At 50.3% G+C, this 22,324-nt stretch overlaps 10 protein-coding genes across 10 annotated transcripts; 5 read left to right on the top strand and 5 right to left on the bottom strand.

Moving 5' to 3' along the window:
- Positions 1 to 520: 520 nt before the first annotated feature.
- On the top strand, positions 521 to 2,795 carry V8C40DRAFT_284878 (aminopeptidase P; the record flags this gene model as incomplete). Its single annotated transcript, XM_083222239.1, has 4 exons — positions 521 to 596; positions 658 to 1,750; positions 1,825 to 2,086; positions 2,135 to 2,795. 4 exons carry the CDS (start codon positions 521 to 523, stop codon positions 2,561 to 2,563), a joined length of 1,860 nt encoding a protein of 619 aa, XP_083067067.1. The 3' UTR covers positions 2,564 to 2,795.
- Positions 2,443 to 3,327, bottom strand: V8C40DRAFT_259540 (uncharacterized protein). The gene is made up of 3 exons (XM_083218992.1): positions 3,035 to 3,327; positions 2,864 to 2,943; positions 2,443 to 2,793 (listed from the first exon to the last, which is right to left on the bottom strand). Exons 1-3 carry the CDS (start codon positions 3,258 to 3,260, stop codon positions 2,638 to 2,640), a joined length of 462 nt encoding a protein of 153 aa, XP_083067066.1. The 5' UTR covers positions 3,261 to 3,327; the 3' UTR covers positions 2,443 to 2,637.
- A 652-nt stretch (positions 3,328 to 3,979) lies between these two features.
- Positions 3,980 to 4,909, top strand: V8C40DRAFT_259533 (1,2-dihydroxy-3-keto-5-methylthiopentene dioxygenase). The gene is made up of 3 exons (XM_083218991.1): positions 3,980 to 4,082; positions 4,156 to 4,527; positions 4,663 to 4,909. The coding sequence occupies exons 1-3, from the start codon at positions 4,053 to 4,055 to the stop codon at positions 4,777 to 4,779; spliced, it is 519 nt and encodes a 172-aa protein (XP_083067065.1). The 5' UTR covers positions 3,980 to 4,052; the 3' UTR covers positions 4,780 to 4,909.
- On the top strand, positions 4,897 to 6,838 carry V8C40DRAFT_259530 (SDR family oxidoreductase). The gene is made up of 2 exons (XM_083218990.1): positions 4,897 to 5,515; positions 5,626 to 6,838. Exons 1-2 carry the CDS (start codon positions 5,408 to 5,410, stop codon positions 6,523 to 6,525), a joined length of 1,008 nt encoding a protein of 335 aa, XP_083067064.1. The 5' UTR covers positions 4,897 to 5,407; the 3' UTR covers positions 6,526 to 6,838.
- On the top strand, positions 6,839 to 8,476 carry V8C40DRAFT_259528 (tryptophan--tRNA ligase MSW1). The gene is made up of 5 exons (XM_083218989.1): positions 6,839 to 7,264; positions 7,334 to 7,414; positions 7,480 to 7,595; positions 7,662 to 7,780; positions 7,847 to 8,476. The coding sequence occupies exons 1-5, from the start codon at positions 6,971 to 6,973 to the stop codon at positions 8,296 to 8,298; spliced, it is 1,062 nt and encodes a 353-aa protein (XP_083067063.1). The 5' UTR covers positions 6,839 to 6,970; the 3' UTR covers positions 8,299 to 8,476.
- Positions 8,334 to 12,181, bottom strand: V8C40DRAFT_259522 (armadillo-type protein). Its single transcript, XM_083218988.1, has 8 exons — positions 11,959 to 12,181; positions 11,707 to 11,888; positions 11,310 to 11,651; positions 11,132 to 11,252; positions 9,297 to 11,064; positions 9,056 to 9,240; positions 8,697 to 8,977; positions 8,334 to 8,640 (listed from the first exon to the last, which is right to left on the bottom strand). Exons 1-8 carry the CDS (start codon positions 12,001 to 12,003, stop codon positions 8,556 to 8,558), a joined length of 3,009 nt encoding a protein of 1,002 aa, XP_083067062.1. The 5' UTR covers positions 12,004 to 12,181; the 3' UTR covers positions 8,334 to 8,555.
- Positions 12,182 to 12,428: 247 nt separating this feature from the next.
- V8C40DRAFT_259519 (Der1-like family-domain-containing protein) lies at positions 12,429 to 13,546 on the bottom strand. The gene is made up of 2 exons (XM_083218987.1): positions 13,242 to 13,546; positions 12,429 to 13,179 (listed from the first exon to the last, which is right to left on the bottom strand). Exons 1-2 carry the CDS (start codon positions 13,416 to 13,418, stop codon positions 12,622 to 12,624), a joined length of 735 nt encoding a protein of 244 aa, XP_083067061.1. The 5' UTR covers positions 13,419 to 13,546; the 3' UTR covers positions 12,429 to 12,621.
- A 399-nt stretch (positions 13,547 to 13,945) lies between these two features.
- On the top strand, positions 13,946 to 16,954 carry V8C40DRAFT_259518 (UNC-like C-terminal-domain-containing protein). Its single transcript, XM_083218986.1, has one exon. It carries the CDS (start codon positions 14,146 to 14,148, stop codon positions 16,645 to 16,647), a length of 2,502 nt encoding a protein of 833 aa, XP_083067060.1. The 5' UTR covers positions 13,946 to 14,145; the 3' UTR covers positions 16,648 to 16,954.
- On the bottom strand, positions 16,784 to 19,877 carry V8C40DRAFT_259514 (RNA recognition motif 2-domain-containing protein). Its single transcript, XM_083218985.1, has 12 exons — positions 19,218 to 19,877; positions 18,946 to 19,156; positions 18,653 to 18,873; positions 18,069 to 18,593; positions 17,895 to 18,016; positions 17,806 to 17,836; positions 17,734 to 17,751; positions 17,641 to 17,669; positions 17,541 to 17,584; positions 17,407 to 17,486; positions 17,228 to 17,342; positions 16,784 to 17,174 (listed from the first exon to the last, which is right to left on the bottom strand). The coding sequence occupies exons 1-12, from the start codon at positions 19,650 to 19,652 to the stop codon at positions 17,026 to 17,028; spliced, it is 1,980 nt and encodes a 659-aa protein (XP_083067059.1). The 5' UTR covers positions 19,653 to 19,877; the 3' UTR covers positions 16,784 to 17,025.
- Positions 19,878 to 20,372: 495 nt separating this feature from the next.
- Positions 20,373 to 22,299, bottom strand: V8C40DRAFT_284864 (uncharacterized protein; the record flags this gene model as incomplete). Its single annotated transcript, XM_083222238.1, has 3 exons — positions 20,373 to 20,842; positions 20,987 to 21,730; positions 21,824 to 22,299. 3 exons carry the CDS (start codon positions 22,297 to 22,299, stop codon positions 20,728 to 20,730), a joined length of 1,335 nt encoding a protein of 444 aa, XP_083067058.1. The 3' UTR covers positions 20,373 to 20,727.
- Positions 22,300 to 22,324: the final 25 nt, after the last annotated feature.

Raw genomic sequence — 22,324 nt, 5'->3', positions numbered from 1 at the left:
GGAAAATGAAATGCTCTTGTCTCTCTTTGTTGTTGGGTTCAAGACGATAAAATCAACTGCAGGTACACACACAATTGACGTTTTACAGGTAAGCCCGCTCTACCGTAGAGAGACCAAACAATTGTTTGAACCCTTTCTAGCCGAGAGGGAAGTAATACGTTTAATTTCTTTTTATTTATTCATTTTTTATTTTAACTTTCAGCATCTCTCTTAATCCCTTTTTTATCGTGCAACAACCCCTCGTGTTTAATTACTACATGCAGCTAATCCGAGGCTTCTTCTCTACCCCACGGAAGTGGGACACGTTCTTTCCCCATCCCGCCGCAAACCGTTTGGCGGGGTTGAGAAATCAGCCCCTCTCGGTAGCGATTCCGCCGAACCAGATGGAACTGTGAGGATCAACGCTACCTTACCTCGCCGTCCAATGTTCAGGTCTCTGGTAGCACTTGTTCCAAATCTAACCAGCAAATTCCAGCAAAGGCTGTCCTTTCAATCCATCCGCCGTCTCTCAACCGCAGCCATGGTGAGAGCCAATACGACGGAGAGGCTTGCTCAGCTTAGAGCTCTGATGAAGGAGCACAACGTCCAAGTATATGGTAAAGAGAGATGCGCCGTACATTTGCACATACCAGACGACTAACGTCTACATCTGTGCAGTCGTTCCCTCAGAAGATAGCCACAGCTCCGAATACATTGCCTCCTGCGACGCCCGGCGAGAGTTCATCAGCGGCTTTACTGGTTCTGCCGGTTGTGCGGTCATCACGGAAACAGCTGCAGCCCTTGCGACGGATGGCCGTTACTTCAACCAGGCTGCTCAGCAACTGGATGACAACTGGACGTTGTTGAAGCAGGGCCTCCAGGATGTTCCTACATGGCAAGAGTGGGCTGCTGAGCAATCCGCCGGAGGCAAAAAGGTTGCCGTCGACTCAACCTTGATCACGGGTTCTGCAGCAAAGAAGCTCGCAGAGAAAATCCGCAAAAGCGGCGGATCTGACCTGGTCCCCCTTGATGTCAACTTGGTGGATGCGGTCTGGGGCGGAGAGAGGCCCGCGCGGCCTCAGCAGCGCATCACCGTGTTATCTGAGAAATTCGCCGGTAAATCAGTACAGGCCAAGCTGTCAGACCTCATTTCTGAGCTTGAGAAGAAGAAATCTCCCGGAGTGTTCATTTCGATGCTTGATGAGGTAGCGTGGCTGTTCAACTTGCGCGGCAACGATATCCCTTACAACCCCGTCTTCTTCTCGTACGCGGTTATCACGCCAAAGGGGGCAGCATTGTACGTGGACGAGTCTAAGCTGGATGAAGAGTGCCGTGAGCACTTGGCTAAATTCGACGTTGCCATCAAGCCATACGACGCCTTCTTCCGCGATGCGGAGCAGCTTCACCAGCAGTTTGTTGCCTCTACTCAGGGCGCGGAGAGCGGTAACGCAGGCAGCTTCCTCATGTCTAACAAGGGTTCTTGGGCCTTGAAAAGGGCACTGGGTGGTGACACAGGAGTCGAAGAGATCCGCAGCCCAGTTGGGGATTCCAAAGCAGTCAAGAACGAGACCGAAATGGAGGGAATGCGAGCGTGCCACATCCGAGACGGTGCTGCTCTGATTGAGTATTTCGCATGGCTCGAGGACCAGCTCATCAACAAAAAGGCTGTGCTTGACGAAGTAGAGGCTGCTGACAAATTGGAAGCATTGCGATCCAAGCATGAGCACTTTGTCGGACTATCATTCCCGACCATCTCATCAACTGGTGCAAAGTGAGTTTACCATTCTCTTTGTATCACTTTTAGGATATCCCCAGCACTAGTCATATACTGACAAACGTGTATAGCGCGGCTGTTATTCATTACGGTCCCGAACGTGGAAATTGCGCTACCATTGACCCAAATGCCATCTACCTATGCGATTCAGGAGCGCAGTTTTTGGACGGCACAACTGATACGACACGGACGCTGCATTTTGGAGAGCCTACAGATGCCGAGAGAGAGGCTTACACACTTGTTCTAAAGGGTAACATTGCCTTGGATCTAGCAGTCTTCCCCAAGGGAACGACTGGGTTCGCTCTTGATTCTCTAGCTAGGCAGCATCTCTGGGTAAGTTGACAGATTCTAGCAATTATTCGTTCTACTAACTTGTAGCAGAGTACTGGATTAGACTATCGACATGGCACCGGCCACGGCGTTGGGTCTTTCTTGAATGTCCACGAGGGCCCCATCGGTATTGGAACCCGAATTCAATACACCGAAGTTCCATTGGCCCCTGGAAATGTTATTTCAAACGAACCAGGATACTATGAAGATGGCCGTTTCGGAATTCGAATCGAAAACATCGTCATGGTCAAGGAAGTCAAGACAAAGTATTCCTTTGGCGACAAGCCGTTCCTAGGGTTTGAGCATGTGACCATGGTCCCCTACTGCAGGAACCTGATAGACGAGAGCATGCTCACGGGGGCTGAGAAGGCGTGGTTAAATGCATCTAACGCAGAAATATTGGAGAAGACCAAGGGGTTCTTCGAGGATGATGCTCTTACGACAGCGTGGTTGACAAGGGAAACCCGACACATTGATTAGGAGTAGAGTCCTCTCAAAACAGTCAAAAGAAGAGGTGAGAGAAAAAAAAAAATTAGAAAAAAGGAACTTTCATCTTAGAGGCGTACAAATGCTGCCAAGATGAAGGTTAAGCCGAAGGATGCTACAAACCAGCCATTTCCTGTGCCATACTTCAAGAGGGGGATCTTATCCGTGAGAAGTTTGTGAGAATGAACAATGCTCGGTAGGCCTAGCCCATATGAGGAGGCGAGCTTGATTGTGTTAAACCATTGTCAAGGAAGACACTAGGCGTAGGAGTTGACAAGTCACGTAAGCACTTACATGGTAAAATGCCGCCATCACTCCACCAATGAATACAAGGGTGCGGGAGAAGAAAGAAACGAGGAGACCGGTTCCAAATCCTAAGAGAGGGCATGAGAATCAATTGGTGCTTCATTGAGAGTGGCGAATAGCAATAGCCGAGTGAAAGTCTGCATTGGATGGTTTACTGACCGACAATGCTGCCAGCGGATATCTGCCGGATGATGCGAGGCGAGAGTAATGGCTCTGAAGGATTGGCTGCGGGCTGACTCGCCGGGGGAGGCGACTTTTGTTTTTGGCGGGAGTCGAAGCGAACAGTGGAATGGGCTGCAAAGGCTCCGTAACAGACGCCGGTGCTGATGGTTCCAAGGAGGAGCCTCCTGGAATAACGGAGAGCGGGAAGTTGCCTTGTGATCATGATTGAACGAGAACGACGACGGTTGAGTTTGTGTTGGTTGTTGAAGAAGGTAAGGCAGTTCGCATTGTTTGTATGACTGAGTCCAAGTTAGGTCAGCTCAAGCTCCATTGGTGGATCAACTGCCAGGGTCTGGTAAGAGCTTAGGTACCTCTAACTAGAGTATGACGTATTTTCTGAAGGAGGGGCTTGCGTGGGGTCAAGTCAGAATCCCAGACAGTTCCTGGATGATAACATAATCGGACACTTGAACCACAATTGGGACGAAGCTACTCTGGATGCAGCGCAAGAATCCAATCATGTTACATGGATTTAGAAGCGCCAGTTTATGCGCATTTGAAGCTAGATTTCGCCATTCCGGTCCCCCAACAGTTGATGCAGCTCCATATTGGCTTCCAGTATTTGATACCTGTTCATCTCGCCCTTAGCATGTGATTGATTAGTCTTCACGGCCAGGGCATGCTCCGCCGCCCACTGTCAAGAGCACCGATAGTTGGATGTTGGACCACTCTAGGGCTTATTTCTCCTCTTTTCCCTTTTGCAACAGAAATCCCAATCATCACGGCAAAGAGTACAATGTAGTGTGATTTGAAGTGAGCTCAACAGATGTACTTGCTGAAATGTACCTGTAAGCTTGCCTCTTGGGGGGCGCGCGTTGGCTGGTGGGGCGCTCTGATTCGATGATTCCGTCCTTAAAATAATTGACGTTGTTTTTTCGCCATGACATGACGCTGCCCATCTTCAACCTCCCAGAAACCCCTCATAACGTAGACAAAAAAAGCCCAGCCGTTCAAGATGAAGGCCTACATGTACGACAACCTGCCGGTAAGCCTCCCAACCAGCCGGTCTCGTCGCTGTGCGGCTCTGTTGCTAACGCGGGCATCGCAACCGCAAAAAGGGCGACCAGCGTCTGCCTCACGATTCCGGCCGTGAGGTGACGGCAGATGCGCTGGCCAGCCTGGGCGTGCTCTACCACCACCTGCCCGCGACCAGCGAGGTGGATGTGCTGGCGGCCAACCGCGGCTACAAGAACCGCGACGAGATTGTCGTGTCGCCGGAGAAGATGGGCGACGTGTACGAGGACAAGGTCAAGATGTTCTTCAACGAGCACCTGCACGAGGACGAGGAGATTCGCTACATCCGCGGCGGCCAGGGCTACTTTGACGTGCGCAACCAGGGCGACGAGTGGGTGCGCATTCAGCTGGAAAAGGACGACCTCATCATCCTTCCCGCGGGCATCTTTCACCGATTTACTACTGATGAGTCCAACGTGAGAAAACTTTTCTTTTCTGGTTCTCCTTTTTAAAGCTGTCTTTTCCTCTGTCTTTCATCTCATATGCCGTGTTTCATTCATTTATTACTCATCAACCATCAACACCAAACTAACCCGCTGCCTATTGATTAGTATGTGCATGCCATGAGACTCTTCAAGGATGAGCCAAAGTGGACTCCCTTGAACCGTGCTCCGGAGCTGGACGGCAACGAAATTCGTAAGGACTATGTCAGCCAGTATCTCAACTAAAAAAGGCCGGTTCGGGGTAGCCGAGAAAAGAATGAATTTAAAAAAAAAAACAAGCCACATAAAATAAATAGCACTGGGTAGTTTAGCATCTTAGCTGTCAGATGAAAGAAATATGAAGCCATTTACTGAGTCATTACTTGAAACATGAAAAAAAGAATCAATGTGAAACGCCATCATCCTAAAGCACTAAATAAACTAACACACATCACCAAGGAGCTGCCTTGTAAACTTAGCAAGATTCCTCAACACCACGTCGTTTGGTGGCAACAAGGCCGAAGCAACGGCTAACCCGGAGGAACCAAAAAAAAAAAAAAAAAAAAAAAAAAGGCTGAACTCGACTGACGACGGACCTGTTCGGATGGAACCTAATCAATAGCCCATAGCCCCCCTTGGCGGTGTGTCTCCTTTATAAAACAGACAAGGCTGCATCGGCATCTCGCCTTTCCCTTCAGCTCAACGCCTCGAGAAATGACACTTTCGCTATTCACACAGTATCACCCGACGTCTATGCCTTGTTCCGGCGAGACGCGGCCGCTGCACTGCCAAGAGGCGTAGAGAACTCAGACTCAAACCTGTTTCAAAGAGCCTTGAGGAGGGGAAGAATATCAGGATTGTGTCAAAAGAGATCATGGAGAACCGCAGCGAGTCGGGCGAAGCGTCGCGTCCGCGACTGCAGCTGCCGGCGAGCTGCGATCCGCCTGTGCCCAACGGGCCGACAAAGCAGCTGGTTTGGATTGTTTGTCCTTCCTTTCACTCCCTTTGTATCATCAACTTTCAAAGAAAAAAACTCTCTCTTCAAAATGAAAAATTCCCCCAAAATGACTGATTTGTCTTGATTCATATCAGATCTTTGGCGGCACCGGTCACATGGGCCGGTCGCTGGTCAAGTCCGCCCTCTCGCACGGCGATCTCGTCTGCTCCGTCGGCCGCGTCTTCGAGTCGCGGCCCGAGGACATGCAGGGCATCCACGAGAACTGCCTGGGCCTGCTGTGCGACGTGCGGTCGCGCGAGTCCGTCAACCGCGTCTTCCGGCAGGTCATGGACCGCTTCGGCCGCGTCGACGTCGTGGCCAACTGCTCAGGTTACGGCGTCATCGGCGCCTGCGAGGACCAGGACGAGCACGACCTGCGCAACCAGTTTGAGACGAATTTCATGGGCACGCTGCACATCATCCACGCCACGCTGCCCTACTTCCGTCGCCAGCAGGCCGGCCGCTACCTCATCTTCAGCTCAACCTCCGGCGCCCTGGGAGTCCCCGGATTAGGACCCTATTGCGCCTCCAAGTACGCCGTCGAGGGCTTGATCGAGGCGCTGCTGTACGAGACGGACGCCTTCCACGTCAAGGCGACGCTCATCGAGCCCGGCCTGGTTCGCCGCGACGAGCCCGACTCGGACACCAACCCGCTGCCGACCTGGGGTCATTTCTTCATCAAGCCGCCCAGCGAGCATTATTCGACCTCGACATCGCCGGCTCTCCACGCAAAGCGCATGGTGCAGTGGCTGGGCGATCGCCAGCCCACCAGCGCCGTCAAGTGCGCCGAGCTGGTCTGGCAGCTGGGCCACTGCTTGTATCCGCCATTGCGGCTGTTGCTGGGCAGCTACGCCATTGAGAGCATCAGAGACCGCATGCGATCCATCACCGAGGAGCTCGAGGACTGGAAGCACCTCAACTTTGCGACGGTGCCGGACTCGGATCAGGGCAACGACGAGATGGAAGTCACTGCTGACTCTTCTGCAGCTGGGTGAAAGGCGCATATTTATGAGTCTCTATCTATCTATCTTTACACGGTTTGGAGTCTGGATTGCAGGTTTTGTTTCACTTTGCTTTTGCTTTGCTTGTCTATCAAACAATAGTCTTGTATACTTCAACTTGTATGTAACAATCATATACCCTCACACGACTGCTCGTAGCAATTGGAGCACCAAACAGAAACAGGTACCCAATTTAAACAATTTAGCACCCGTTTAAGCCAGCAAAATGCTGTAGCTTAAACTCACTAGCGCCGATACGGAAGTTCTGCTCCCGAAATCATGCAACGCCTGAAACTTTTTTTTCCACTTCAGTCCATTCATTCATTCTGTTTTGCTCCCAATGAGATAAAAATAGAGGCGACTAACAGAAGGGAGAAAAAAGGAAAAGGGAAAAAAAAAAGAGAAAAAAAGAAAGGAAAAAGAAAAGAGGACGGCATAGATGCAACGACTCACTGTAGCAAAGCAATCTCTCCGGCCTCGCGTCGTCTTCTCCGGCATCCAACCCACCGGAGTGCCGCATCTGGGCAACTATGTCGGAGCCCTGAGGCAATGGGTCAATCTGCAGCGCGACGAGCAACCCTCGACCAAGCTGATTTATTCAATCGTTGACCTCCATGCCATCACCGTGCCGCAGAAGCCCGAGACGCTGAGGCAGCGCAAGAGAGAAGTTTTGGCCGCCCTCCTTGCCATTGGCCTGGATCCTGAGCGATGCACCATCTTCTACCAGTCTTCCGTTGGTTTTTCTTTTCCCCTCCGAGCCCAAATCGGTGCCGTGAATCATGAAAATAACGTTTGCTTGTAGGTGCCAGCTCACTCTGAGCTCATGTGGATTCTTGCTTGTACTGCCTCCGTAGGATACTTGTCGAGAATGACGCAGTGGAAGGTATATAGAAACTCAAAACTGGCCCCTCAAAACAAAATTCCCCGTTGACATTGAACCCTCCTCAGAGCAAGCTCAGCCTGGCCTCATCCTCAACGCTGGAGAACAAATCTGTCGGCTCCCGGCTGAAGCTGGGCTTATTCTCGTACCCCGTGCTGCAAGCCGCTGACATCCTCGTCCACCGGTAAGCCTGGCAATATATATCTCTCCCAGATCATATCAGAACAGTGGCTGACGCGTTTACCCCAAGGGCTACTCATGTGCCCGTCGGCCATGACCAGCAGCAACACCTGGAGTTTGCGCGTGAATGTGTCACAAACTTCAACCATGCGTATGGAAACCATCTCGTCCACCCAGAGACCATCGTCTGTATGCTTGATGCCATCACCCCTTTTCTTCTTTCCCCTGACCTACAGCCAGCTCACTGAAAGACAGCCCCCGCCCAGCGCATCATGTCCTTGACGGAACCCACAAGTAAAATGTCCAAATCTCACGAAGCACAGCGGTCCAGAATCTTAATCACCGATTCGCCGCAAGACATTCGCTCCAAGATTGCCACGGCCCTGACGGACTCAACCCCAGGAATCTCCTACGATCCCGCTACACGCCCGGGCATCTCCAACTTGCTAGAAATCTTCTCAGTCTTTGACACAGAAAGGCGCACTCCGGCTCAGCTAGCTCAAGCATATGCCGATGCATCGCCCAAAATCTTCAAAGAAGCAGTTGCAGATGCACTACTGACTGGATTACAAGGCATTCGAGATCGATATCTCGATCTAAGTGCAAACGATTCGTACCTTGACAAGATAGAGCAACACGGTGCACGCAAAGCCCAGGAAAGTGCAAAGGAAACGATGGGCATTGTGAAAACTGCAGTTGGGCTGTAAGAAGTCTTTCGGAGGCATTAGCGTCTTGAAGTTTTGCACGTCATATTTCCTTGTCCGTTTAGTGTAAGACCACCCTGTATAGTATAGGCATGTATGAGTATGATGAGAGTAGTCGCCAATAGTCATTTGGCCAGCCACATTCGGCACAGAACATAACATGGGGGTAAACATGTGATTGCATATCTATGGTATTGTGTATCTTTTGCTTCTCTTTCTATCCTGTCACGGAATCATGACCAACCCAGGCCATTGTCGACTCATGATGCGTATGCAAAGTTGGCACCCCTCGCGGATAACCAGAAATCTCTGACGACCTGATTTGTCGTTCGAGAGCCTCTAAGACTACAGATGAGTTAGCACAGCCGTTATGAATGAAATCCATAATGTATGTAATGTACCTGATGATTTTCTTCACAAAGAGTGACTTCTGCTCTGCGTCAACCTTTTCGCTCGGGAATGAAGGATGTTCCAACCCGGACTGCAGCCAGTCTTTTGCCATTGGGTATCTGGTCACAAGCTTCCTCAAGGGTTCACACAGTCGATCCAGCTCACTACGTAGGGCATTACCTCCAATGTTTCGGGCAAGGGATTGGCCAAGCAATGGCCCTAGAGTGTCCATGGCCCTCTGGAAAGTGTCTTGAAGCTCTTCTTCATCTCCTCGCGTGCCGACAAATGCAGTCTATCAACGTGTTAGTAAGCTGCAAGCCGCAAGATGCCACAATCATGTATGGCAGAGGGGCATTCGAGAATTGCCTACCCAAAATTCAGCGGCCGCTGCCTTGGGCAACGGCTCCTTTCCATCCAAAACTTGCAATGTGAACAGGAAAAAGAATTCGATTGCGTCTGATGGTTCGAGTCTGATGAAAGTGCCAGGGCTCCTTGTCAGCAGCCGGCTCACGAGATCAATGCCGTTCTGCACAAGTTCAGGCTCTGCTCCAGGTTCTGTTCTTACATGTTAATACAGTTGTTATTTCGAGGTAATTCATCGAGCCTCTTACCGGGAAGCTGTTTCAACAGCCCAATCACCCAAACGAGGACCTCTGAGAGTATCTTGTGATACTGGCCTATCGTGTGGGGAGACAGGGAACTGACAAACGAACACGCCATGCTGACAATGATGCCAATTCTAGGTGTGTCTTTTGAATGTCCCACCAGAAAAGCCACTATATCCTCAGGGGTGAGAACGAACGGCCCCGGCTCGGTTTCGGAGAAGCCGCTGCGAAGAACGCTGCATATTAGCTCCGTGACTTCCGAACTTCCCTTGAATACGTTCTGGATCTCGACAATGATGCCTATCACTTGTTTTTGAAGCTCAACTAGTTTAGGCGTCTGTACCTTCTGAGGAGAAACGGCCTCGAGATCAATGGAGAACTCTGGAGGGGACTGCAGACCCTTTCCCATGCTTGCTAGACACCTCAGGGCCCTCAGAGCAATATGCAAGCCAATGTTCTCTTGAGGGGCGATATCAGGACAGGGCATCTCCATTTGGTGCGGTAATGCCTCATCATTGGTGATATTCACCAGTGTCATGGCTTTTTGCACATCGTCTTGTATGAAAGCAAGTAACCCTGAACAAGCGGCATACCTCTCGTCGTCTTCTGGATTAGCTTGAGCAATGGACGCAAGCGCACCAACAATCTTCTCACGAGAAATGCAATCGAGTGACGCTGTAGCAATCAACTTCTGATACTCGGCCAGTAGATTGTCCATTTCGGGGTAGAGATGTAACCGACAAGATGAGCAGAGTCGATGGATGGACTTGGATGCTGGCAAGGCCATTGAGTGATCTGACACCTCTTTGAATAATAGACTGAGCGCAGTTGGAAGAAGGTGAGTGTTCCTTTCAAAGTATTCTGTGTACTGCTCGATCAGGGTGAGGCAAGTCTGCCTAAGTCGAGCTGGTATGTTTTTCTGACCACTTCGAAGTGCTGAAAACAGTGGTGATGAAAAGACAGCAGCGAGCGAGCTATCACAGCGCGGGTCTTCTTGGCTGCAGTCTGCCAAACCTCCTAGGCAGAATATTGCCGACTCCAATTCCAGCCAAGAGGAATTTGCTAAGGTGGATAGTATCAGTGAGGAGAAAGTCTCGACGAGTTTCGGTCCTATCAAGACGTAAACGGCTTGCAGGAAGTCCACCACATCTTTTCTGGCATCGTTGAAACCAACGCGATCAACTGAGTCCCATGAATGAAATTCATCTGCTGGTGGATAGATAATCTTCTTCCATGCGTGTGACGTTGCTTGAAAGATGTACGGGATCATGATCGTGGTTAGTGAACTTGCCGAGGTTGATTCCATCTCCATATCTGACACGAATTCCGTGAATGTCGACCAAAATTCAATGGCGGGGACGAAAATCTTGTTCTCAGCAACGGGGTAGCCATCAGCCGCAAGCAGACCGCATAATCTAGACAGTATATTCCGGTTTTGGTCGTTGTCGTCTTGAATCAGGATTTGTATCCTAGCTTCGCCAAAAGCGAGAAGTACGTATCCGAGCTGTGTTGCCTCAAAATCGCCGTCGCCTTGGATTAACTGGTCGTAAAGATTATGAAACCAGGCTGTATCGAGGACGTTGGAAAGCGCCGTGTAGTGCTGCTCAGTAAACAGAGAAGGCCAATTGAAGAGCACATCAATAAGCAGTTCTGCGGCTGCATTGTACAAGTCTTCCACCATCAGCGCGTTGATGGAGCCTCCGATAAGGGGACGCAGAGAGTCGGCAATGTAGCTGTTTCGTGCTGACGTTTTTTGAGCAAAGTTGACCCAGGACTGGGAGACGGACATCTATTAGCTTCCCTGTATCGTTTGGTACGCTTGACCAGACATGGCCACCCACCTGAAGACATCTCAGCGCATCTTGTTTGACCTCCGGAGAAGTGCCATCTCGGCTCATGCACATGGTGATCAGTGTTACAGAATCCGAAGTGTTTGCGAGAACTGAGTCGTAGAGCCCGACGCTGGTTCAGGTTAGTGACGCTTGAACATGGCTATGGCGGGGGAGGTGAGTTGCGTACTTGCTTGCAGCGTTCAGGTCGATGCGAGCAACATCTTCGAGAATGTTGCTAATCACCAAGATGGCCGCATGTAAATGGACTCCCGTAAGGCTTTCTGATATGGCGTTGAAGTCCACAGATTCATCGATTGTACCAGGCTGCCAGGCTCGATTTGATGCCAGGCTAACTAGTAGATGAAAGATGTAGCGGCTGCATAGTCGGTGGAAATATAGGAAATAGGTCGACAAGGCAGATGAAAGCTTCCGTACGACAAGCGATCCCGTCTTTTGTTGCACGGCCCCTATGTACCATTCCAAGAGCGAGACGAGGAGCTCTGTGGCATCGCTATCGGTAAGAGACGCACTGGTCGAGGTCAGCCATGAAGTTCAGGCCACAATGGATCGAATGGCCAACATGCCTTTCGGTATTCAGCTTAACGATGATGGTGAGCGCGCCGAAAAACTTGACTTTCTCGTCTGGGCGCCCAAGCAGGTGATGAGCGAGCGACCATGCTTGTGGTGAACCTTGTAACCGTGATAACGTTGCCTGTGTTTTGGAAATCGTGCTGGGTGAAGCTGGTTCATAGAGAGAAAGAATCAGCTTTGCCACAATTAGCAGTGATGCTTTCAACGAATACCAACCTTCACAGGAAGAGGGCTACAGAACTAACCGATTCAACTTGCTCGACTTCAGAGGGAAGAAGCTCATCTTGCATCGTGACGGATTTCTGGCGAGGCCACACGGAGAAAAGTTCCACACGGTTCACCAGGCCACGATTGGGTAGCTAGCGGCGCGGAAGTATCATGGCACACAGGTTTCTGCGCAAATATGACCGAGATTGATTGATATCAACTGGCGCGAAGCTCCGATATTGCACGGCAAGCGATTTACCTCCTCGCTATCATAAGCTCCATGATCTAACGTCACATGTAGCCTAGTAAATATTTACTACCCGGATAAGAAATATTACATAATCGGCCAGGAATGTTCTTACCCAGTTAAGTTTAGCTATCCTTTAATCATTATATGTTTTTTCTTGAATATAGCTACTTTATCTTGTAATACTTTCTCTACGCTTCATTATATATTGCATTGTTGAATATTTTGAATTTATTTTACTAAATATGATGACTTTGAGTTGTGAAGTTATTTTTAATTATTGATTTATTTCCTTGTTTCTTCTTGTAGTCTATATTCAGTATGTGGTCCTTGGCCTCTTGGTAGAGCACGTTTCGTTAATTCTTATTTACAAATGTTTGCTAGGCTGTAGTTTATTCTAGCGGGGTGCCCTGTGTGTGAACACCAAAATAGGAAAGACTCGCTTTCGTCGGATTTACAGCACGTTTACGGCAGCGACATCTCTTCCCGCTGCACCCACCATGTCGTCAATATCCGTGGTGGAATCTTCTGTTCTGCGGCCCTCGAATAACCTCCTCCACCAGCTTGGGGGATCTAATGGCTTGGAGCCATTGTGCAGCGGTGGGTAAACATCGTTGAAGAAGTACCAAATGTGGCCAATGACGACACCCATGATCTCGTCCCTGGGGATGGTGCCGTGCATAAACAAGCTGAAGGCCATCAGCACCCACGGCAGGTACGGAGCCGTAAAGACGAGCAAGCCAAGGAAGCTCAGCCTGGTGTCGGGGTTACGGCGAGACCAGATGTAAACGAGGGTAGAAGAGAGAGGGTGCCCGAGGAATGGCATTGAAACCAGTGGCGACAGTACGATGAGACTCGCCATGGCGTAAACGAGGAGCCATGAAAAATATGCGGCCGATCTACCTGATGACTCCTCGAGTAATCTCGCATAGCGTTGTAGGAAGTATATGTGAAAGAGTAGGTCGAGTGAAAACGGACCGAAGTAGAGAAACGTTGTCAACAGTCGCCAGTACTGTAAGTTTCAACATTAGTTAGGAAATGTACAGTATAGTGATGAATGGAGGCGCGACCAACCTGTGACTTGATAAAGACGGCTCTGAAGCTATAAAATAGCTGGAACGGCGTCACCATGTGGCACTGGACGAGGGCGCTTGTCAAAACAGTCGCTGCTGTCCACCATCGCGTGCACACAGGCATCTCCCAGAACCATGCTTCCAGTGGGAGGCGATCGCCGCCCATGACTTGATCCATAGCGAACGACTTGAATGATGGCCGCAATCGATGTTGAACTCGTCGGCGATGCGATTGTCGGATGTAAATCAAGAAGGGTTGATGTGGCCTTTGACAGGCAACATAAGCCGGCTGTACATTAAGTTACCTGGCATGCGATGTCATGTTGCACCATTGCCACATCTGTTAGTTGATAGAGGCATTAGTAAGTTGAAGATCCACAGTTGATTAGCCAAATTGATGAGACCACCGTGTTAATATTCCTGCTGCACGTGCGATGCGTTGCGCCTGTAAATCCGGGTATTCTGTGTACATCGTGGAAACCGCTTTGTATCTGATAGCAAAATAATAAATTAAACCAATAAGAACATTTATACTTGTATTATACATATTGCTTCATATACTCAAAAAGCAAGATATCTCTTGGTTAATTCTACGGCGTACTAAACGACCCTTGCTCGCGGAAGCATCGAGGAAGGACAACAGCTATCCATTTATAGACATTTACTTTCCTAAAACCGCCTAGCTGCCACTTCAATGACTGACGCCTGCTAAGATTAGTACAGTGTACTCAATAGGTACTACCTATTTAGTCGCAGCTAATGCGGAGAAGGTGGTTTATACCAGGCTTGCCAGGGATGGAGTCAACCGCCTAGCAGGATTCCAGACAAGTACTTGATATTGCCACTGCTTGACCTTGAATAACCTCCAGGTGCCTTTTTATCAATGACTTACCTCACATCTTACCATGATCCTCCCCTCGTGTATTTGGCACGCTGGTCTTACTCTTCTTCTCCTATCAAGCGGCCTTGTGCAGGCTAACTCGAAAGCCTCTCCCCAGAGTGCGCCTGGCCAATGCGACGCTCGTACCATCAACTACATCACGCACGCGCTACCGTCGCTATGCCTCAAGACATCATGGACGGACTCAATACCGGCTCCGACCAAGATTTCCATCACAGGCGACTACTATGATGCTGCCGAGCGCGTTACACAGCCCGTTGTGGAGGAGGAGGAGGCTTCGCCATCTGCAGCCACCCAAAACGACACGTTGACGAAGACATCTACGGGCGATACCTTTGCGACGCCTTTCATGTCGTTTGAGGACTGGAAGGAGATGATGCTAAAGGAAACCGGACAAGACCCTCAAGACTTGCACATTCGGAACTCAAGCGGCCGTCAGAAGGGGGACAGACCATCCCACGACGTGGAAGAGGCACTGGGAGAAGAAGGAGAAATATCCCTAACCTTTGATGATTACAGCGACGGAGAAGGAACTCGAACTGGAACCTACGCGGAACCAGCAAACTCGAATAAGGGCGATGATGTTGACGAGGCTCTTGTGTCCAAGGACGGGAAAGCGCCTATCTACCGAAGCAAAGACGCCGGGCAAACTTGCAAGGAGCGCTTCTCATACTCGTCCTTTGATGCGGGCGCCACCGTTTTGAAAGCCGGACCGCAAGCGAAAAACGCAAAAGCAATTCTGGTGGAAAACAAGGACTCTTACATGCTGCTCGAATGCGCTGCGCAAAACAAGTATGTCATCGTTGAGCTTAGTGACGATATCCTCATCGACACAATCGTCATCGCCAATTTTGAATTCTTCTCTAGCATGGTTCGCCATTTCAGGGTCAGTGTGAGTGACCGATATCCCGTGAAAATGGATAAGTGGAGGGAGATTGGAATATTCGAAGCCGCAAACTCTCGTGACATACAGGCGTTTCTTGTACAGAACCCTCAGATCTGGGCCAAATATATCAGGCTTGAATTTATCACACATTACGGAAACGAGTACTACTGCCCGGTTTCGTTACTGCGAGTGCATGGCTCGAGAATGCTTGACTCTTGGAAAGATAGTGAGACGGGTCGAGAAGATGACGCTCATGAAGAGGAGGCGGAAGAAGAGGAAGAAGAGGTTCTCTCGGTTACCGCTACTACTGTTATGCCACCATCCGCGGCTGTTGAAACCACTGTCGAGGCCAAACCCGACGAGGAGACTATTCTAGCTCCCGTTAGCACCTCTCTACCGCCATTAGTCGAAGACCCCTTCTACCTCTTGACAGCCACATGCGCTGCATCTCCAACGGTGGTAGCTGATGGAAAGCTAGGGAGTCCGGGTTCCGCAACTACTAGCGAGGGGGTCAAACCTCAGAGTAAAGATGGTGCTTTGGAATCAGATCCTGCATCTCCGAATTCTCCAAGATCAAATGCTACACAAGCGCGTGATCCTTCTACTACACCGCCGTTGAAACAGACGGACCCTTCCAAACCAGCTGTCGAGAATGCCCAAGTCCCGGTAGAGCCCGTAGACTCCACTGGGACAGGCTCTGGAACAAGCTCCGGAACAGGAAAACCTCGAAGCACCTCAAGCGCCTCCGCTGCTACGCCAACCGTGCAAGGAAGTTTCTTCAACTCCATCACCAAGCGCCTACAGCAGGTCGAGTCCAATCTGACCTTGTCTCTCAAATACGTCGAGGACCAGTCGCGGCTCATGCAGGATGTGCTGCAGAAAACCGAACAGAAGCAAGTATCTAAGCTCACTCGTTTCCTCGGAGATCTCAACTCCACTGTACTCGCCGAGATGCGCAATGTGCGTGAGCAGTACGAACAGATTTGGCAATCCACCGTCCTAGCTCTCGAAAGCCAGCGGGAGCAGTCCGAGCGTGACATTGTCGCGCTGAGCACAAGACTGAACCTGCTGGCCGACGAAGTTGTCTTCCAGAAGCGCATGGCCATCGTCCAGGCTATCCTCTTGCTCTCCTGCTTGTTCCTCGTCATTTTCTCTCGGGGAGTCCCCATTCCGTATCTTGCCGCCCTGCAGGAACAAGCCGCCGGGATTGCATATACCTCCCCGCCGCCGTATTCTGGCCATGGATCTCATGGCTTTTATAAACCTGATCCGGGCGTCCAAGCAGACGATCGGCCGGTGCCGAGCCATATTCCAGTAGTCAGTGTCTCTTCATTTGAAGCTGCACCAAACGTACCGAGTAAACGGATGACGTTCTCTTCTCTGGAGACGAATGAATCCCACCAGCCAATTCGTGAAGCCGGCCAAAAGGAGCTTCCACGGCGGCATCCCTCACTTGGAACGCCAGGATCTCAAAATGATGACAGTTATTCAGACATACCCCATCTAGATCACGAGTCACGCTTTCATCCCCTCCGCCATCCAGCTCCAAACCATCTAAACACGCCCCGAAAACCTCTTCCTTCTCTCCCTGAACATTTGGTATCGAATCAGGACTCATAACATAAGGTAGATATTTCTAGTAACAGGTACCAGTTACTTGGTTAGCGGTCGATGCTCTCATGAGCGCTGTATTAGTTAGTGCTACTGGGATTTTAGATGTCAGCCTCATGGCAATGATATTAAGCGTTTTTACTTTCTCGAACAAAATGTGTATTGAACTATGAACGAACTCTGTTCTCTGTCTGTCAAACTACTTGTTCTCATCTCACCACGTGAAATTATGGTTATCAACCGAAATATAGCAATTGTGTTGTGCGTAACGAGAAAAAAAAGAGGGGAAAAAACAATCATCACAAATGGGATCAGTAAACTTCAATGTCGCAAAATAGTCGAGAGTCCTTTGCCAATAAGGGGCAAGTTAGTTCGTCATAGCTTCACTCACTGGGTCGTGCTGCCGTAAAGATGCTGAATGGCCGTCTCATAGTCGTACTCCTCAAGGGCTGCAAGACGAGTGCCTCGGTCATATTGGGATCGTCGGCGCCGTTGCTCATCACGGAAATGCTGTCCAGCATTGGGCGTGAATAGTCCTGGAAGGAGTCAGCTAAGAATACTTCGAAACAGACACAAGTGTGTAACTTACCAACATGCTCAGCATTTTCGCAGCTTCTCTTCATCTTTGACTGGTTGTCAGGTTCGGGAAACGGCTCTTCCTGTCCGGCAAGGTCTGGCATTGGTCCATTAGAGGTATAATAAAGCTTGTCTTAGTTAGTCTTTGTCTTGGAGGGTGATATCCTAGGGAAAGTTTCGGCAAACACTTACCTTGGGGCGATAGTGCGGAGCCTCCAACATCACAGAACTGTTTCGAAACTTCTGCACCAAGCAGTCCTTTCCCTGAATAGCTGTACGATTGGGTTAGTATAATGAGTTATAAGATACTGCTGAGGCCGACTTACTGGCATATGAGATCTCTGCCACCTTGTCGCTTTTGAAGCAGTTCCTATATTAAGTGTCAATGTGTCAGGGAATCAGTAAAATACCATTGAGGAAGCATACCAGCGTTGGTTTCCGCGAGCGTTGACAAACTGGGTCAATGAAGTCAGTACCAGCCCTCAGAAGATCCACAAATCTTGTTCAAATTGTACTAACATCAATTATATCCAGAGGCTACAGGCGAAAGTTAGTGAATGTTAAGAGTCGAAGGAGGGAGATGAGACTCACGTCTACAAAGTTAATGAATGCATATCCGACACTGCATAAGATCATTAATACTTGTGAAGCTTGCATGAACCAAGATGACAATGACTCACTTGCAGTCGTTGGCAAAATCGATGCGAAGGTACATAAAATCGTACTTCCCCCAACTAGACTCATCAATGATTCTTTTAAGCATGGCTTGATCTACTTTGTTGGGAATGTTGCGAAGCATAATCTGCAGGAAAGAAGTCAGCCAGATTTTGGAGCTATATGTTGGATGAGCCTACCGTAGTGCGGACGTCGATGCCATCGCGGATACGATTGATGTCAACATGATTATGATGAGTCGTGGTGCTATGATAGGTGGATCGGCTAATTCTCATAGCATTCTGTCGGCGAGCATCCGCTCGTTCGACAGCACCCGAAAAGGTCCTCGAAGGACTGTAGCTGTTATGGGACGTTAGAGCCGGAGAGGGTGGCGTCTGATACAGAGTTCCGAAGATGGGATACTGCGGAGCAAACGGGGTCAGTGGGCTCCCTGAGCCTGTCTGTGCCGCCGGGAGGAAGGAGGAATCCAGCATATACGGCACAGCTGGGGTGAATGGCGCTTGGAACATGAAAGGATACATGGCAATAGGTGCGTTATAGTGTGGATCACCCTGACCGGCCTGAGAGGAGTTGGAGCTCACAGAGCCAAACCGTTGGTCTGGATCATCTGGCCTTTTGCTGATAGCCATTTCCTCTACTGCTTCAGTGAGTGCGGCGGTAGAGTAGGCATCGACGTTGTATGCTGATGCAAAGAGCTGAATACCCTAAGTGGTTGCAAAGATTAATATGAATGCTCGTCGTAAGGTCAAGGAGAATGACAAACCTCTGTGGAGATACCGCCGCTGCAAGCTTGTATGACAGGAAAGGCGGCAGTGGTGTCACAAAACTCAGCAACAGCTCTGAAAGAGCCGTTTGGGAAAGTAGCCTGCTTGACAAAGGCAAATAGGCGGCCGTGCGATTGCAAGAATCGATGAGCCACTCCCATAGTTTGGATTGGGTCAACCATAGCTCCTGGAGGAACCACAGCAAAGACCATAATCTGACCTGTGTGAGAGATGCCGGCTGCATAGTTAGCAAATCTATCCAACCGAATCGAATGATAGGGTCCTGACATACCTGCACTCTGTCCCATCTCCATGTGGCTGCCCTGGGACTGGGCAACACGTGTCGGATTGGCAAAGGCAACTTTCCAGTCTTTATCAGCCTGATGAAGCTTCGTCTGTGAGGCACAAGCATCTCTGATGTCTGTAAAGTACACAAAAACACCGCTGCTGTGAGCCTTGAAGCTTCTCGCGCCGTAAGTGGGATTGCCATCTTTTCCTAGATCCTGAACACAAATACCATTGTCAGTGTTTGTCAAGTGAATGAAGCATTGTTCGCATACGCACCGTTAGAAGAGCCTCTACTTCATGCGCAGATACCTGAGTCGGCGACGAGATGACAAGAATCCTGGACAACCCCATGTCGGTACTCAAGGCAGCGGAAATGGGGCCATCTCCATTTGGCAATCGAACGTAGGTATTTCCAACAAAAGGGCTAAATGCCGACGCCGTGGGTGACAGCCTCGTGCCAACGCCCTGAATGGTGGTGATGAAGGGATCCTTGTCCAGGTGGGAGACCGTACTGCGAAAGCCACCAGCAGGAAGCCTTGCTGGCGACGTGGCGACAGCAGCTGAGCGGGCATAGCTCTTGAGCAGAGTGGACGACTTGGAGCCGTCATCCGGGGTCATCGTGGTCAATCGCGTGTCAGGCGTTCCCTTGAAGGAATCGGCTCCTCCGCTCGACGACCGAGGAGACGACGGATTGTCGACCTGATGCGCCATTGCAGAGTGTTCCAAACCAATGCGTGATGATGGCTACAGATAAGATGTGAGGCCTGGAAGTGAAGTAAGCTTGTGTGTCCTGAATGACGGAAAGGGAGAAGTAAGTAGCTGTGAGTGCTGTGATTCTTCTCCGACTGACGGAGGGTGCAGCAGTGAAGAGAAAATGCAGCGTGCGCGCCGTAGAAGAGAAAGTGATAACTTGCTCACGAGTGAGGAGCTCGTGAGATGAACTGCACAAAATGGGTCGAATCGACGCGTCTGGGCAGTTGCTGCCAAATATGCAGAGAAGAAATTTTCGCGAGCTGTTGCCCTAAGTTCCCCGTGCTCTTGCCCTTCCTTCCATCTCGCTGGACTTTAGGGAAAGGGGCAGCTCGCCCAGACAGGAAGTAACCAGCTGCCATCTGGCGGCACTGCCACTTCTCCTGCTCCTGCCTCGCAGCCACAATGGAAGAGATCGTCACTTCAGTCCATAACAGGCAATTTGGTGCTCGGAATACCGGCTTATAGGTGCCGCCAGGACGATGCAGCTGCGCAACTGCCCCTATCGGAGGAGAGATCAAAGCCTGAACTGCCACCTGCCATTACCTGTATGTATCGTGAGGAGGGAAATGCCTTGATATGTTAGTACCTCCAAGTAGTAGAAGCTGTCCAGTTAGGTACCTGCTTAATGGTGGCTTGGAAGGAATTGCATGGTCAAAGACAAGAGAGTCAACAAGAAGGTACCTGTCATGTTCGGCATAAACGGCAACGAACGCTTGCTGCGCTTTGATTTTGGTAACTCATTAGAATCTGGTGCGCCATAGCCCGCAATTAATATAATACTGTCCCAGGCTCCCCCAATACTCATAAATACTACAAGACTCCATGCTTGCTTTCCTGAACCATACTATAGTATGTATAAACATTTCCGTTCCTTTCCATGTGCGCCAGTGATATCTCATGTAACGAAATCTCTTTTATCGGTGATGACAGTTGTTGGGTGAAATTGGGTGAAACAATGGTATTTTACTCGGATGCCGCCGCAAAAATTTGATGAATCGAGGAGCAGAATGGTGACTGAGTTGAGCACTGAGCCCTAGGCTTGTGCCCTTCTTCGTCGGCCTCTGCTTGGACCGTCTGGACGTTGTGCTAATACATCCCTCAGCAGGGGGTCGTCCTTATTTTTATCAATATGATGAACGCGAACGTGTCTGCAAATGGGCGAAAGTCAACATTGGTCGATCCTTTGTCATCAGTATCCCCATATGGAAGCTTTGGGCACTAGAAGGGTTGCGCCCGCTTTGATTGATGGATGGCAGGGTATGGAAACTCGAACTTGTGTGCGGGAACCTTACCTCTGGAGATTGTCCGGTCGGGGATATTTGTGTTCTCTGTCTGCGCAAAAGGGGCAGACGTATCCAGGAGAGTCGTGGACCAGACCATGCCGAATCATCTCATTCTTCCGTTTGAATCCTTTCCCCCCTTCAGCACGAGGACAACCTTGCACGGGGCAGTAGTGAGGACGGACTGAAGAATGCACATTAGCGTGGGAATTGAGAAGATATTGGGTTTGAAACGGCGGAGCAGTGCACCCGGGATATGTGCAGCTGTAACTTCCAACTTGAGGGTTAGTGATTCCGTCAATGCTCATGCGATCCGCTACAGAGGCTATGTTGACTGGCGATGTGATGGTGTAGCCGGGTTGGTGGGCATTGCTGGAGGCGTTATTATTTGGGTATTCGGCGGGAGAGCGATGCATTGATCCATTGGTCGCGAAGTTGTCAGGACTGGAGGCAGGAAGGGAGTTGGGAGATGGGAAGCTGCGTTGATACGATTCGCTGGGAGAAATTGGATGCGACGCACGACTGCCGGTTGACATTGACGAGAAGCGTGGGACACCTACGGTTGGGGAGCGAGAAAAGGTTCGCGCATCGCCGGTGTGACGTCCTGGTAAGTCTCTGTGGTCGTTTGGCGTTGGCATGTCCGTCGGGAGGTTGTTAATGTCACCCAGAGTCGTTCGTATTGAAGGTAGGCTCGGGCCATTCACACCATCATACTTGGGTGAGTCTATTTGCAAAGGGGGCAAGGGCGACAACATGCTGAGAGGTCCGCCCAGCGGCGGGCTTTTGACTTCGCGCTTGGGGCTGGACACGGCATCGTCATGAATTGAGAGTTGGTAAGTAGAGGCTGACAGATCAACACTGGGCTTATCTTCCCCGGAGAGGTGGCCACCCGCAGCTAAAGCATCGGCGGCAACGGCCCGCAGGGCCGTAGCGGCGCCATCCGGCCGCTGGATAATGTCGGCTTCCGGGAGTTTGGCGTCTCGCGATGGACTCTTTTGTGAGGCGTCATCTTCACCATCAGAGAACTCAAAGGAGCCCTCGTCTGCGCCAGGCAATGCCTGGTGGCTAGCAGCTTGGGCTATCTCAGGGTGACTGCCGCCGCCGAGGTAGGCGACAAGGACAGCATCACCAGAGACGGGCCGGATCTTTGGGCGATTAGACTTGGGAAATCCGTCGAGAGGAGGAGGGCTGAAACTGACTTGAGCGCTTGGTATTTCCGGGGGAGGGCTCTCGGTGAGTTCGAGCTTTGGATGCACTGCTTTCATCTGAGGAGTGCCTGGTGAAAGAACCTCATCTGGATCAAAGGGGACGGAGTCTAGCTGCATCGAATGTTCCTGGCATTGACCTTGG

The sequence above is a fragment of the Trichoderma camerunense genome (assembly GCF_050948025.1).
Source record: "Trichoderma camerunense strain CBS 138272 chromosome Unknown V8C40scaffold_36, whole genome shotgun sequence".
NCBI lineage: Eukaryota > Fungi > Ascomycota > Sordariomycetes > Hypocreales > Hypocreaceae > Trichoderma > Trichoderma camerunense.
This window is presented reverse-complemented; position numbering and strand designations above follow the sequence as displayed.